We start from the raw sequence: 16,530 nt of genomic DNA, 5'->3' as shown, positions 1-16,530 counted from the left end.
ATAGATCCTGCAGCTTTAACTGTGGTGATGAAGAGGGAATTTCACCAGGTGCTACATGCATACAAATGACACCTGCTCAAATTCCCTTTTCGATCCAACGGTTAAAGATACAGGCGCCCTGTCCTCCTTTTCATATGGTCAACCTAGTTTAATTTATGTGTGTGATAATAACTGCCCTTACTTTCGTTCCCTGACTTCTACATCGCCATGGCAGCCATTACAAGTCTCGTCAAGCCTGCCCCCTGTCCTGCATTCCCCGCACCTACCTTGCGCTGGGCTCCACCCCTAGGTACAACCACTTTCTAAACCTGAACCGAAGCCACTACTGACAGACAGAGGCCATAGCTAGACCTAAGGTTTATCCCTGGATCGTCCAAACCTGTACATCTAGGTGACACACAGGGGATCCAGTGCTCAGGCAGGGGCGAACCCTGGAGGATCCCAGGATAAACCTTAGGTTTAGCTGTGGCCAGAGATACAGCTGTGGTGACATAGGAGCAATGGAAAAAGTCGCAGTAAATCGACACTTTGCAACGCAGTTTTGAGGGGGACAGCCAGAAGTGTCTGCGAGCCATGACAGGGCATTTAGAGCATACAGACAAGCCCTAGGAAGGGCTATAAGGCTGCATCTCTATACACAATTACTTGGGAGTAAGCTCCACTTAACCCAACTCATTTACTTTTGAGAAACAGGCTTGGGATCGTTGTTGTTGTGTGAGCTTTCGTAAGTAAGTGCCTCCATCACCAAACAGCCTGCACTCTCACAGCTATTGTAGTTAGCTCATTTCCAAAGCCCCAGGTATGAATCAGCTGAGGCAGCTTGGGACTATGCCTTGTGGGTTTAGAGCTCATAGGAATAAAGCGAAGCATTCACCTCCAAGAGTGGCTGAAAGCAGGAAATGGGTCCCATATTTTTTAATCAGGTTTTCAGTGATCTGCTGGTGGCTGGGCCGGCGCCCCAGGAGACGAATGTTGCGGATGAATTCTGGAGCCAGAGGCAGAGGCAAGCTGAAGAAATCTCTCCTTTCCAATGCCAAGTTATTCACCTTCCAACGAGCAAATTCTCTGGAGGAAAAACCAAGAAAGATCCCGTTTCAAGGAATGTTTATAAATAATAATAATAATAATAATAATAATAATAATAATAATATATTTATTTCTTACCCACCTCTCCCTTTGGATCAAGGCGGGGAACAACATTAGAACAGGAATCAATACATCTTAAAAATTCTTGATTTAACGTTGATCTGGATAGGCCTGCCGGAAAAGGCTAGTCTTTAAAGCTGCCTTAAAATCACACAGAGAGTTAATTTTACGAATCTCCTCCAGCAGGCCATTCCACAATCTGGCGGCGACAGAAGAAAAGGTCCTCTGGGAAACTGATGTCAGCCTAGTTTTAGCTGACTGAAGTAAGTTCTCCCCAGAGGACCTGAGTGTGCAGGGCGGACTGTATGGGAGAAGGCGATCCCGCAGGTAACCTGGACCCAAACCATGTAGGCCTTTAAAGGTAATGACCAACACTTTGTACTTCGCCCAGAAACTAATTGGCAGCCAGTGGAGTGATTTTAATGTAAAAAAATTTATAAAATACATTTTATAAAATACAAAAGAGCAAGGTTCTAACACTTCAGAGCACGATGGGGAGGAAACCCTTTGAGAATGTGTGTTTACAGGTTCTGCTAAATATTTTGGGCACATCGGGTTTGTGTATACATCTTTTTAAGCACAATCCTCAATTTGCACTGTGTCACATTGTGGAAGTGCAGTGGAAAGAGAATTAATCCATTGAACCTGTCTGTGATGCAGTTGTTAAAGACAGAGAGAACATCCTGGTGGGTTGAATGCCTCATTTGCATGTTTGGGGGTGGGGGAGACGGAGCGCTGCCTAAGGCCTTGGAAAGCTGCTGTGCATCAGAATAGGCAATAGTGTGCATGCGTGTGTGTGTGTGTGTGTGTGTGTGTGTGCGTGTGCGTGCGTGCGTGCGTGCGTGGTGCGTGTGTGTGAGAGAGAGAGAGAGAGAGGGAGAGGGAGGGAGGGAGGGAGGGATTTGTTAAATAGATTTCATAAATAGATTCACAGACATACAGACAGATATACTGTATATGGTGTTTCCAGGATGTAGTTAGTTGTAAACAACCTCACAAACACATTCAATACCTATTCACACTTTACACTTAACTGAAAGTGCAGCCATAGATCTCTGAAAGAAGAAAGATACTACATGAAAATCAGACTGAAAACTAGAGATGATCACCCTGAAAAAAGTCCTTAAGCCTAAGAGGAGGGCCTTCTCTGTTGTGGCACCCCAGCTGTGGAACTAGCTCCCCAGAGAGGTCCGCCGGACGCCTACACTGTATTCTTTTCGTCGCCAGCTGAAGACCTTTTTATTTTCTCAGTATTTTAACACCTAAATTGAAACTTTGCTATTTTAATTCTGTATTTTAATCCTATATCAATTTCTGCTGTGTGGTTTTATCCTGGTTGTGCTTTTTACATTGTAGTTTGTATTTGGGTTTTTAGATTGTTGGATGTTTTATTATGTTCTTAATGGTTTTAATTTTTGTGAACCGCCCAGAGAGCTTCGGCTATTGGGCAGTATAAAAATGTAATAAATAAAATAAAAAATAAAATAAAAAATACTAGGAAATAAATCTGATTGAATTCAGTGAGACTTACTTCTGAGTAAGCAAACATGGGAGTACATTCGGCATGTCGTTTTTCATCACCGTGGCATTTTATTTTTGCAAGTATTGCCAATTTAGCCACTGTGTGGAGAACTGTTTCACAAGCCCCAGATGCCTAACAGGATAGTCCATGCTAGCGAGGGGCAGAAGACAACTTCCACAGTACAGCTTGGCTAACAACCTGTGAGAATGTTTTTGATGGGCCCCTGGTAAAGATATACACAACACCGCCATCCCACCCACCCCAGATATTTCTCTAGCCTTACTGAGGCTCTCCTTCTGCTGCCCTCAAAATTCCTTGGAGGTTTTTCTCAAGCAGAAACCTCCCGACTCGCATCTAGCGTTTTACTTCAGGAATATGTGATGGCAACTCCCTTTCTACACCTACGGGTGTAGAGGGAAGGAGGGGGGATCCCGGACTTACCTGCTTCCAGGATCGTCGCCCTCAGTCCATATGGGCTGCGCAATGTCCTAGTCGTTGCGCTCGTCATGGCGGCCATTTTTATTTTTAAAGAGGAAGAGCTGGAGTGCACTTGCGCTCCAGCAAAAATTAAGGTTAAAAAAAAAGCCCTGATCCCACTCCACACCCCACCTCCAATGGCCCTGGACACCCCCTATTCTGGCTCCTTCACTCTGGTGACCCCTGCAACTTGTGGGGAGGAGGGAAGAAGCTGGGACAGGCGCCCACACTGCCTGCAGTCGGGGCCGGTGCCAAACTATTCTGCACCCTAGGCAAGGTGAGCTACTTTCACACACACACACACACACACACACACACACCCAAAAATGCCAAATTTGATTTATGTTTCCTGGAAAAAATAAGAAGCACAAAACTTGAAACTGCTAAATTTATTTTAAAGAAATACATCATGCCAATTATAGCAAACAAATTGGAAAGGAACATCTATGGGTCTAAAATGCATTATTTAATAGGAATAGCACCTCCAAATCATCCCCCCCAACTCACACACTTGCGCACACATGCACACTCAGCATCACTCACTCCAAACAAACACACGCATGAACACATGCATTCACTCAAAGACCCCCATGCACCCTATTCGCGTTCCGGAAGTCCAAACATAGAGCCACCCACCCACGCACCCCAGCGTCCCTGGCTTCACTTCAGCGGGCGAGATGGCGCCCTGCGCCTGCCCAGCCGAAGCGAAGCCAGGGACGCTGGGGTGGGGTGGGGGTGGCTCCACGTTCGGACTTCCACCTGGAAGCTGCCCTCCTCTGGGAGGGCGGCTTCTGGGCAGAAGTCCGAACGTGGAGCCACCCCCACTCCACCCCAGAGTCCTTGGCTTCACTTCGGCTGGGCAGGCACGGGGCACCATCTCGCCTGCCCAGGCCCAGCTGAATCCTTGGGCCGTGCCGGCTCACAGCCAACGCGTGTGAGTGCTGCCCGGTGCCCCTCTTAGCTTGGCACTCTAGGTGGCCGCCTGAGTGGCCTCTATGGTAGCACCAGCCCTGCCTGCAGTCCTCAGGATTGTCCAGGGACCACAGGTAAAACCAGGATAACTGAGGTCTCCATTATCCCGGGAAATGGAGATCTCATCCTTCCCTGCTCCCAGGATCCCCTGGATGCACAGGGATGATCCCTGGAAAAACAGATGGTATAGAAAGGGCCTATGTTGAAGACCTCATTCTCATACCTAGTACCTTGACAGCAAGTCGCTCACACCACTGCTGACTGCTACCGCCAGAAGTGAGTGGTGCCGCCAACAGCTTGCAGAGACACATTGTGGCACCAGGCCAAGAGTGCTAAAGGGGTTCAGTTCATATCAGTCTGATCCTGTTCCATAAAGGAATATTTGTGAGCCACGCTCCATCTGCGTGAACCAACATTCCCAGATGGCAGGGCATTAGGGAGGCTTTACACAAGTCAAGCTAGTATTATAGGCAATCTTAGATAAAGCAAGAAGGCCCAAATATCAGGAGGAGGAGGAGGAGGAGGAGGAGGAGAGGGGCATCTATATGCATGGCCACACTTTTCCCTTCCTCCAGGCCTTTATAAAATAGTCAAGCAGGTGAGCTCACTGGAGAGTAACAAGACGCCTGCACATCTGCTTCAGCCGGAGTCAGGGCTGCCAAGGGAAAACATGAGACAATGCGTTGGTTCCATTCACTTGCGCTGGAAGAGGAGGGCAGGGAGGCGGTCTTGGCTCATTCCCCCTCCCTCCTGCAGCCCCCCTCCTCCCATACTGCACCAGAGGGTCCCCCTACCCAGCCTTCCAGGGAGCTTTTCAAGAGGCACATGCGGCTACAAGGGGCAGGAGGAATGGCAAAGACGACCTCCCCACCCGCTCCGTCCAGTGTAAGTGGAACTCCGCTACTCTGGGTCTCACTCACTGTATTTCCTTTTAAAAGTCCACAGCTTCTCCTAAGGCGTTCCTCTACTTGGCTTCTCCCTAGCAGGGAGCGACGGCTACACAGGATGGGATTAGTAGCTTCCTTTGCCTCTTGATTCAGAAGGCAGCCGAAACTACAATTTATTTATTTATTTATTTATTACATTTTTATACCGCCCAATAGCCGAAGGTCTCTGGGTGGTTCACAAAAATTAAAACCATAATAAAACAACCAACAGGTTAAAAGCACAAATACAAAATACAGTATCAAAAGCACAACCAGGATAAAACCACGCAGCAAAATTGATATAAGATTAAAATACAGAGTTAGAACAGTAAAATTTAAATTTAAGTTAAAATTAAGTGTTAAAATACTGAGAGAATAAAAAGGTCTCCAGCTGGCGAGAAAAGGAGTACAGTGTAGGCGCCAGGCGGACCTCTCTGGGGAGCTCATTCCACAGCCGGGGTGCCACAGTGGAGAAGGCCCTCCTCCTAGTAGCAACCTGCCTCACTTCCTTTAGCAGGAAATGATGCTCTTGAAACTTATGTACAGCAAAGGAGAGGCCAAAAGACCTCTCCTGTCTGCAGTGAACCTTCTGGTTATCTCTTCTTCCTATGCTTGGAATGGAGACAGAGGAACTAGCATGGGAGGTGGAGTAACTGCTTGTTGCCAAGCTTCCATAAAAATGCTTAAAATGGGGGTGGGGGTTGCATATTCACAAAAAAGTTTAAAAAAACAAAAGGGGCGTGTGACCATCATTGCATCCAATCAGGGCCGGTGCTACCATAGAGGCCACTCAGGCGGCCGTCTAGAGCACCAAAGTAAGGGGGCGCCGAACGCTGCACCTGGAAGCCGCTGTCCCACAGCAGCTCTGAGAGGGCAGTTTCCGGGCGCGCCGTTCCGAAGCCGCCTGCCCGCCTCAGCATCCTGGCTTCGCTTCGGCTGGGCACCCACCCAGCTGAAGCGAAGCCACACCCATCCTGCACTCCAGTGTCCTGGCTTCGCTTCGACTGGGTGGGTGCTGAAGCGAAGCCAGAACGCTGGGGTAGGGGGGCAAGTGGGCAGCTTCAGAACAGCGCGCCCATAAGTCGCTCTCCCAGAGCAGCTTCCAGCCAGGCACGCCGTTCTGAAGCCGCCCGCCGGCCCCCCCACCCCAGTGTCCTGGCTTTGCTTCGGCTGGGCGGGTGGGTGGGTGGGTGAAAGCAGCTTACCTGCCTAGGGCGCAAAATAGTCTGGCACTGGCCCTGCATCCAATAAATGCAATTCCATGTTTTGAAAGGATCTGAAATGGGCTATTGGGCCTCCCATTGGAACTAGACCAGGACTCCAACCTGGAAAGGTTGGACGAGTGAATTATCAAAGCTGTGTATGTGCTTGGTATTTATGTGAGAATTACAAAATGTCTTGTGACACTTTAAAGACTAACACATTTATTATCGCTGAAGCTTTCCAGGACAAGTCCACTTCATCAGATGCATGAAGTATTCTCTTCAGTTGTCAGGACAAATTACTGTTCTTGTGAATGGTCATTATGCTTATTTTGCACATATTTAACCTTTAACGTAATTGTCACAGGCTGTGTTGTTTGCATTTCATTTCCATCTGACCCCAATAATAACATTTTTCCTTCTCCAGAGGGGTGTGTGTGTGTGTGTGTGTGAGAGAGAGAGAGAGAGAGAGAGCTGGGGATAATCCTTTATGCACCACCAAATTGGATGCCCTACATGTGCTAGTCTTAAAGTGCCACAAGAACCTTTATTGCTTTTGCTGGAAAAAACTAATACAGCTAACCCCTCTATAAAATGTTTATAAGAATAGCTGGCAATGGACATAAGGTTTTTACATTTATACCCATTTTAAGACTCTGTAATTAGAGGTTTCTTGGTAATATATGTTCAAGGCGCAGCCTTTCCCCTTCTGCCATAAATATTCATTATTAATGCAATCACTTTTTTAAAAAAAATCATTACTGGGTCAACTTTTTAAATTTAATAATTCAGCATTTCTGCCTCTCTTCCATGTAGTATTATGGGTCCAAAGTATGGCTAAGGAATGAAGCAAGTGACACCTAGAATGGACTGCCATAAATGAGAGTGGCAGAAATAAAGAAATCTGCTTCACCACTGGAGAGAGGGTAATGGACAGAAGACAACGTAGCACAACTTGAGACTTGTTTTTGCTCAGCAGATGAAGCTAAATATGGCCAACAATAACCCTAATTTGATTTATATATGATTTTTAATATTTACATAGATATATAAAACTGTGGGGGGGGGGGTACTTTGGACTTCAAATCCCAGCACTGGGGGCTGATGGGAGTTGGAAGTCCAAAACATCTTGAAGGCACCAGGCTGGAGGAGGCTGACCTGAAAGGTCTCTTTAAGAAGGTAGGGGGAAAGAACACCTTCCAGAGAGCAGCAGAGAACATTGCATTAGATGGATGGATAATCTGACTCAGGGCCTTGCTAGACGAGGCCTTAGCGCGCTTTGAGGCCCGGTTTCCCTGCTGTGCGTCCAGATGACGCACAGGGGAATCCGGGGTCAAGCCGGGCTCAGACCTCCCTTAACGCGCCATAAGCGAAGTCACTTATGGCGCGCCTTTTCCGCAGTCCCGGCCTCAGGCCGGGACTGCGGAACGTCTAGCAAGGTTCGTGGCTTTTTGCGGCTACTCGCGAGTAGCCGGGAAAAGCCACGGACTGGGCACAGCACTCATACGAGCGCTGTGCCCATCGGGCCGGGGGGATCCCGGGGGGGGGGGGAAGGCCGGACCGGCAGGAGAGGGGGATGGCGGAGGGCGACGCGGGAGACAGGGAGGGATGGCGGAGGGCGACACAGGGGACGGGGACAGGGAGGGAGGGTGGGGAAAGAGTGGGCAGGGGGCTTAATTTTTAAAAGGGTGGGGGGCTTAATTAAAAAAAACCCACCTACCTTCTCCGGAGTCTTCGGGGCGCATGCGGCCCCTTTAACAAAAAAAATGGCCGACGCTACAGGGCTTCCGCAGTTCCTGCACGTCGGCCGTCTAGGAGGCGGGGAGGCGCGCGCTAAAGTTAGCACGCCGTCGCCCCGCCTCCCTGCCGGCTTATCCGGCAGGGTCTAGCAAGGCCCACAGTGTAAGGTAACTTCATAGGACCTGTTAAGTGTCAATAGACTAGAAAGGCATTGCCACATTAGGAACTGCCTGGAATGACCAGAAGAACCAGAGCTTCAGGTCAGGCTTGTGCTAAAGAAATTATCAAAATCTCTGTGCCAAGGCCACCATCAATCTGCTCAAAGAATTGTACTTGGTTTGGGGTTTGCTTTTTTAAAATTATACTCCACACTTCTTCAACAGCAGCCTAAATTCTGCTGCAGTTTCCAAAACTAATTTGAACTGAGAATATTTGCATACTTTCTCTTATTTTGCATAATTCGGAAGTGGGGGAACTAATTTGCATTGTTTCTTCTGGCACCCATGAGGAAGGGCACAGAACTATTTATTTATTTACTTATTTATATATCGCTCAATAGCCGGAGCTCTCTGGGCGGTTCACAAAAATTAAACCCATTCAAAGTATAAAACAACAGTATAAAACCATACTATAAAATACAATATAAAAGCTCAACCAGATAAAAACAGCAGCAATACAAAATTACAAATTTAAAACACCAAGTTAAAATTTATTTATAGACTGTTAAAATGCTGGGAGAATAAAAAGGGACAAACCCTGGCGTCTGAAGGCATATGTTTTTGTGAACCGCCCAGAGAGCTTCAGTTATTGGGTGGTATAGAAATGTAATAAATAAATAAATAAATAAATAAAATATAATGTAGGTGCCAAGCGAACCTCCTTAGGGAGCTCATTCCACAGCCGGGGTGCCACAGCAGAGAAGGCCCTCCTCCTGGTAGCCACCTGCCTCACTTCCTTTGGCAGGGGCTCGCGGAGAAGGACCCCTGAGGATGACCTTAGGAGTCCAAGTAGGTACATATGGCAACTGAATACAGGGCACGGGAAGTCCATGCCCTGTGCTGAATCAAAAGGTGCCCATTTCATGGAACCTATCACAAGCCCTGATATGGATGAATTTCCGACTGCAAGCTGCACCTGTTTCTGTGTTCAGTACAGGAGGTGTGGATCAGGTAAATCTGTTTTTAAAAAAAATTGATGTCATGAATTTCTCCACCCCTAGCAGGGCACTGGAATTGTCCAACTCCCACTGCACTGAATCAGAAGGGGAGCATCTTCACTGCATGCAGAACGTCCCATATTCAGCTCCCATAGCCCCCACAGTGAAAAGGATCCACAGATTCCAGGCAGGAGGACTGAGAAAAGGGCCCAAAACCTTGGAGGGTTTTATTCATTCATTTTTTTATTTATGGCATTAATATGCAGCCTTTCCACCACATAAGTGGCCCTCAAAGTAGCTTACAATTGATCAAATTACATACTAAAAAACACATTAGCAAATAAACTAAATGAGTTTATTTAGTAAATAAATGAGTTTATTTACAAGATGGGGGACACCTGGCTCAGCAATACTACAAACGAGAACAATCTTGGAATTGTTGTAGATCACAAGCTGAATATGAGCCAACAGTGCGATATGGCTGCAAGAAAGGCAAATGCTATTTTGGGCTGCATTAATAGAAGTATAGCTTCCAAATAACGTGAAGTACTGGTTCCTCTCTGTTCAGCCCTGGTTAGGCCTCATCTAGAGTATTGCATCCAGTTCTGGGCTCCACAATTCAAGAAGGACGCAGACAAGCTGGAGTGTGTTCAGAGGAGGGCAACCAGGATGATCAGGGGTCTGGAAACAAAGCCCTATGAAGAGAGACTGAAAGAACTGGGCATGTTTAGCCTGGAGAAGAGAAGATGGAGGGGAGACATGAGAGCACTCTTCAAATACTTACAAGGTTGTCACGCAGAGGAGGGCCAGGATCTCTTCTCGATCCTCCCAGAGTGCAGAACACGGAATAACGGGCTCAAGTTAAAGGAAGCCAGATTCTGGCTGGACATCAGGAAAAACTTCCTGACTGTTAGAGCAATACAACAATGGAACCAGTGACCAGGGAGGTGGCTTCCATTTTGGAAGTCAACGGTTCCATTTTGGAAGTCAACGGTTGACTTCCATTTTGTTCCTATTACCCACACACACACACACACCGGTAGATTAGCGAGTTACCTAGGAGGTGGTGAGCTCTCCCACACTAGAGGCCTTCAAGAGGCAGCTGGACAACCCTCTGTCAGGGATGCTGTAGGGTGGATTCCTGCATTGAGCAGGGTTTTGGACTCGATGGCCTTGTAGGCCCCTTCCAACTCTGCTATTCTATGATTCTATGAAATTATCAAACACAAATAGTAAGAAAAGCAACCTATCAAAAGCTAAACAGGGAATCATTAAACACTGAAAATGCATTTAAAAGGAATTCGTCTTCATAGTCCTTCGAAGGCCTGAGCATTGCCGTCAGTCAGAAGAGATAACACTAGGGCTGGAATGATTCAACAGTCTGAATTGGTATAAGACAATTTCAGATGAAATCTCCTTCAACAATTCATCCAATTCATAGGAGATAACAGAGACTTTCAAGCATAACTTCATAACCTTAATGGCTAGAAGCATTGGGGGCTTTTTTAACAAACAAAAAGAAAAGAAGCTCTTGATTCTTTGGAGGATGAATTCTGAGTCCACATCAGACTATACCCCACAGTGTTGCTCACAACCCTGCTTAGGGTGACAAAATGTGAAGGAGGCCAACACGGCTCCCAGGCCTTTTAACAGTTATGCAGAAGAGAGTGGTTTGGCAGGGGCAGCTTGTCATGGAGGGGATGGAAAATCTGCACCTGCCAAAATTTCCTCCCCTTGGAAGGTGCAGGAGCCTTGCTGCACCCTTTTCATCTGCTCACCCTTACTAAAGGTATGTGTGCTGTTGTAAATGGAGCCATACAGCTGTGTCGTAGAAAATACTAGTCATTAATAATAATAATTTTTTTTAAAAGCCCTCCAGTTATGGAACAACTTTTATTTTCTGCATGTAAAATATGGGATTATTTGTGATACTAGGTACATAACCATAAGCCAATCATGATATCTTGGTCTAACCAGCAGGAATGTTATGAGAACTGGAGGGAGAGGAGGAAGAAACATACCCTATGACTGGGTTCACACAGGACGCTAACCCATACTCAGTGGCTGAGTTTGGGTTGTTGTTGAACCATGGGTTTTTGTTTGACCATGGCTTATTGTGTTGTCTGAGTGCAGCATAATTTCTGCAGGATGGCTCGTTAACCATGCAGTGTGGTTTTTTTCTCAAACAAGCCATCTTGAGAACCCTTGGTTTATATTATTATTATTATTATTATTATTATTATTATTATTATTATTATTATTATTATTTGCATTTTTATACCGCCCAACAGCCAAAGCTCCCTGGGTTGTTCTGAGTGGTTAACAAACCACACTGCACGGTTAACAAGCCACCCTGTGGAAAACGTGCTCCATTCAGATAACACGATAACCCACAGTTCAACAACAAGCCACACTTTGAACCGTGGGTTATCGTGTTGTCTGAATGCAGCACATTTTTCTGCAGGGTGGCTTGTGTGAGTTGTTATGTATGGTACATTGTATGTGCGCTACCCGGAGCTCCTCAGAATGATGGGATAAAAATGTAATTAGCAAGAATAGTTCTTGGCCACCTATCAGGACATACTTTGTTTTGAGACCTCTGCCAAAGATAAATGTGTTGCCGTTCATTAATTTTATACTAGCCTTTCCCCGACTTGCTGCTTTCCAGATACATTGGCTGGCAATGATGGAAGTTGCAGTCCAACACATCTGGAGGTCGGAGAAGGCTATTTTATACCTATCAGCTTAACATGGGCAACCTGTGAAGCAAACTGTATGATACATGCCAACCAGACCTCCGCTTAAGAGGCCTCCCATAGTCTTTGCACTGTGATGGCTGGCATGGAGAAGATTTAGAAGCCTGCTGTGTTCCCTGAACAATACCCCTGTAAACAATGATTGGCCAATTTCATTCTAATCTTGACAATTTCACTGTAATTAAAACCAGGTTGTGGCTTGCAAACACTTTAATTAAGTCTGATTGGGAAAGATGGAGGAGAAGCAGGGGATTAACGGATGCCTGGCAAAGCCAGCAATAACAAAGAGTTCCAAGACATATATATATATATATATGCATCCACCCACACGGCCGCTGAGCGGGGTTTTACACCAGGCTAAATGTGAAGTGAAGCTTGAAGATGGGAGTTTAGGCTCAAAGGACAATTGCAAGATTGCAACCCTAAGTCAGTGTTTCCCAAACCACTGATTGCTGAGGCCACATGTTTTTCTGCACTGTAATTAAAGGCACACTTCACTTTTTCACCTGAAAATATTGATTTCTAGAGTGTGCAGAATAAAGATTAAGTACTCTCCGTGGAGCCCACCCACTTCTATTTCTGCCTGAGTCACTGTCCTGAGTGTGCCTCCTAATTTAAAGGAGCCATCTCTGAGCAGAGACCAATGCAGAAACTCGGCAAGAGCACCCCTCCTCTGAAGTGGGTAATTCTCTTGCGTATCTGCATCAGCAGCAACTGAATGCTCTGCTCAAACACTATAAAGAATGGGCCACTGCAGCAAAAGTTAAATGGTAGAAGGCAAAGTAGGAGTAGCAGATCATGTAGAGATGCAGTGGGCAACGTCTTTGGTTTCATTTAAATAATTATTTTTTTGTGGAACACAGTTTGTGAATTACTGCCCTTATTCAGGCATAATAAGCCCTTCTCTTTCTCTACTCCAGGCACAGACACTTATTATTATTATTATTATTATTATTATTATTATTATTATTATTATCATCATCATCATCATCATCATCATCATCATAATCTGTATACTGCCCCATAGCCAAAGCTCTCTGGGCAGTTTACATAAGATTAAACCAATTAAAAATCATATACAAAATTTAAAACTACAATAACGTACAACATACACAGAAATTGTTTTTAGATATATAACAATTATAAAGAACTATAAAAACAGATCCAGGATCAATGAAGCTCATCACATATTGCTAAATGCCTGGGAAAAGAGAAAAGTTTTAACCTGGCATCGAAAAGATAGCAATGTTGGCTCCAGGCAGGCCTCACTGGGGAGATCATTCCATAATTGGGGGGGGGGGCACCACTGAGAAGGCCCTCTCCCTTGTTGCCATCCACTGAGCTTTCCTCAGAGTAGGCACATGGAGAAGGGCCTTAGATGGTGAATGTAGTGTACAGGTAGGTTCATGTCGGGAAAGGCGTTCCATCAGGTATTCTGGTCCCAAGTCATGTAAGGGTTAGGGTTAGGGTTAAGGTTAGAACCAGCACTTTGAATCTGGCTTGGAAATGTATAGGCAGACAATGCAAGCAGGCCAGAGTCAGTCTTATATGATCAAACCTTCTGGTCCCTGTTATCAATCAGGCCACTGCATTTTGCATAAGCTGCAGCTTCTGAACCGTCTTCAAAGTCAGCCTCACATAGAGTGCATTGCAGTAATCTAACAGTGGCTACTATATCATTAGCAACTGAAGCCAGGTTATCCCTGCGCAGATAGGGGTGTAGCTGGACCACCAACTAAAATTGGTAGGAGGTACTCCATGCCACCTGAGCCTCAAGTGACAGAGATGGTTCTAGGAGAGCCCCCAAGCTACAAACCTGCTCCTTCAGAGGGAGTGCAACCCCAACCAGAACAGGTTGAACACCCACTGTCCAGTCAGGGGAACCATCCACTAACAGCATCTCAGCCTTGTCTGGATTGAGTTTCAGTTTATTAGCCCTCATCCAGCCCACTGTCGCGGCCAGGCACCGGTTCAGCACATCCACAGCCTCACCTGATGGAGATGAAAAGGAGAAATAGAGCTGCAGGTCATCAGTGTACTGATGACAATGTACTCCAAAACTCTGGATGACCGCACTCAACGGTTTTCATGTATTTCATTCATTATTTATTACATTTTTATACTGCCCCATAGCAGAGGCTCTCTGGGCAGTTCACAATTAAACCCATAAAATACAGCAAATCAAAACATAATATAAAGGTTTAAAGGTTTGAAAAAATACTATGAAAAACCAAAATAAACCCAGCAGCAGTTACAATCTAGGGAAAGTTGTTGATGTTGAACAGCCTGGGGAGGGGGGGACACACATACATTGTAGACATGTTTTCTTCGAAGTAGATCCCACTAATTTAAATAGGAATGAGGGTGGAACTACCTGTTTTTAGAAACACAGAGCCAGATTGATGGACATCAGTCTATTAGAGTTTTCTCTCCCATTGCATATGTACTTACTCTGTATCTCTGCATCACACTGCTCGGAGTGTGGCAACGAGGGATAGGGCCTTTTCGGTGGTGGCCCCCAGACTATGGAATGATCTCCCTGACGAGGCTCGCCTGGCACCAACACTGCTATCTTTCCAGCGCCAGGTTAAGACTTTCCTCTTTGCCCAGGCATATGGCGGCACATCTTAATCACCCACATGTTTAGTTTTTTAACGGAAGCTACCTTGCATTCTGTTCTTGAGAGGATAAAAAGGGGGAAACTTGAGCTCTATAAAAGGGTGGTATCAAAAGTCTTATAAACTGGATAACTGTGAGGTAAGTTATGTTGAGAGATAGTGACTAGCTTTCAGGCCTTGACTGAAAGGCTTCCTGGAAGCAGGGGGCCTGTATGAGAAACAGAATTCTGGACTACATGGACCCACAATCTGATTCAGCAATGTCCTTAGGTTCTAACACCCTTCCCCAATCTGGTGCCCTCCAGATGTTTTGAATTTCAACACCCATCAACCTCAGCCAGTGTAGCTAACGTTCAGGAATACCATAAATTGTAGTCGAAAACATCTGGAGGGCCCCAGCTTGGGGAAAGTTGTTCTAACATGTCAAGTTTGACATCAAAAGAGTAAGTTGCCCAAGTTCAGCACAGCCCTAGTTTTAACGCTTTTCCCCCCCTCCATGGCTGGATCTGCTCCCTAGCAAGAATGCTCTTGCGAAAACTTCGCTGGGGAGAAGAGAAAGAGAATAATCCCATCAAAAAGGAACAAATATTGGTCTGAGGTAAAGCTTATGAATCACTTTGCCCTGTTAAAATGCTGCGGGGGGAAATGTGTGTGTGTGTGTGTGTGTGTGTTTAATTAATCAGCAGTGGATTAGTCTACTCAAAGAAAACACAAAAGCTTAGCAGTTGTCTGCCTCCCCACCCGAGTGCAATGGAAAGATTGAGGCTGCCTTGGTCTCACAGGGTTGTCTCTTCCTGCCCCATCTCCGTCACTAGGAGCACCTCAAGAGGGCTGAGGTCCCACAGTGGAAAAGAAGGAGAGTATAGGCAAGAGGAGAAGGAAATCCCCAGGCTCCCTCAAGGCACAGGGCTTGAGAGAACAACAGACCGAGACCAGGTCCCGGCGCCGGCAGTGATGCTGTTGTCAGATGCCTTTTAGCATCTCGTTCATTCCTGTGTGTATTTTCCCAACCCACCTCCGGGCTGTTAAGGCTTTTGTAAGCAGGGAGAGGGGGGAAATGCACACAATTCTTTCAGGAATAATTTGGTGGGCTTTGATGATGCTCATTAAAGTGAGAAATTGACAGCACTGATTAGAACGAGGCAGCTTGTAAGCAAACACCGTGAAAAACTGCTAGGCTTGGGACTCTGTGGAAGCTCGTCCATCATGACCTGTGGCGCCTCCTTCCATCTACCTTCCCACTGGCTAAAAATCAGTAAATGATGCCAGAACACATCAGCCTACACAAACAAGGGAACGGAAAGAGCCGGATAAGCTGGAACAGAATTTTTAGCTGAACGAATAAATGTCCGTTAGGCGAGTAGCCAAATATCAAAACATTGTCAATGTTCTGACCTCCTCATGGCCTCTGCATTAGCCAGGATGAGGAGAAAGACTGAGGGGTGAAGGAAGGCCTGGGAGACCGTGGTCTGAATAGTTAGGGCTCCTGTCCAGCTGCTGGGAACTCTGTGTGTGTGAGAAGGTGCCCCCTTCAGACTCAGCAAATCATGGGTCAGGTCGGGAGCATTGCCAGTTCAATGGGGAGGAAGTAAATGCCTGAAATGGACTACTGTAACCATGAGGATCGATGCTTGAGGTGCCACAGTTACTTCCCATCACAACGCTGCTCTGCCCCAAGAGTTCAGGCTACACTGGTAGTGGAAGTAGCCACATTGTTGATGCAGCAGTGTGGCAGTTAGCCATTCCGTAGCGGCTCCCATAACTCTTGAGGTAAGATTCAAAGCCTGTCTAGCAATGGACTGCTTTGGTTGCCTCAAGCAAATAAGCATCTCACCAGATACGTACCATACAGCTTCCCATCTGTAAAACAGAATAGTAGGCATCTACCTCCCAGGATTATTATGGAAATGAATGAGAAAAAGAAATGCTATTGTCCATCCAGAAGAAGGGATGTTGGAGAACTCTGTAATGGAGCCAAATGAGTTCAGATTTTTTCATGTATCCAACCCATGGAT

General features: G+C 46.1%; 1 protein-coding gene across 1 annotated transcript in view; it reads right to left on the bottom strand.

Annotated features, from left to right (window-relative positions):
- BRINP2 (BMP/retinoic acid inducible neural specific 2) overlaps window positions 1-16,530 on the bottom strand; it is a 135,321-nt gene that overhangs the window by 33,444 nt on the left and 85,347 nt on the right. The window contains exon 3 of the mRNA XM_063134068.1: window positions 875-1,065. Coding sequence (XP_062990138.1) covers window positions 875-1,065 — 191 coding nt within the window. The remainder of the gene's footprint in view (window positions 1-874; window positions 1,066-16,530) is intronic.

The sequence above is a fragment of the Elgaria multicarinata genome, chromosome 1, assembly GCF_023053635.1.
Source record: "Elgaria multicarinata webbii isolate HBS135686 ecotype San Diego chromosome 1, rElgMul1.1.pri, whole genome shotgun sequence".
Taxonomy (NCBI): Eukaryota; Metazoa; Chordata; class Lepidosauria; order Squamata; family Anguidae; genus Elgaria; species Elgaria multicarinata.
The sequence above is the reverse complement of the archived record's forward strand: the minus strand, read 5'-3'. Positions and strand labels throughout refer to the sequence as shown.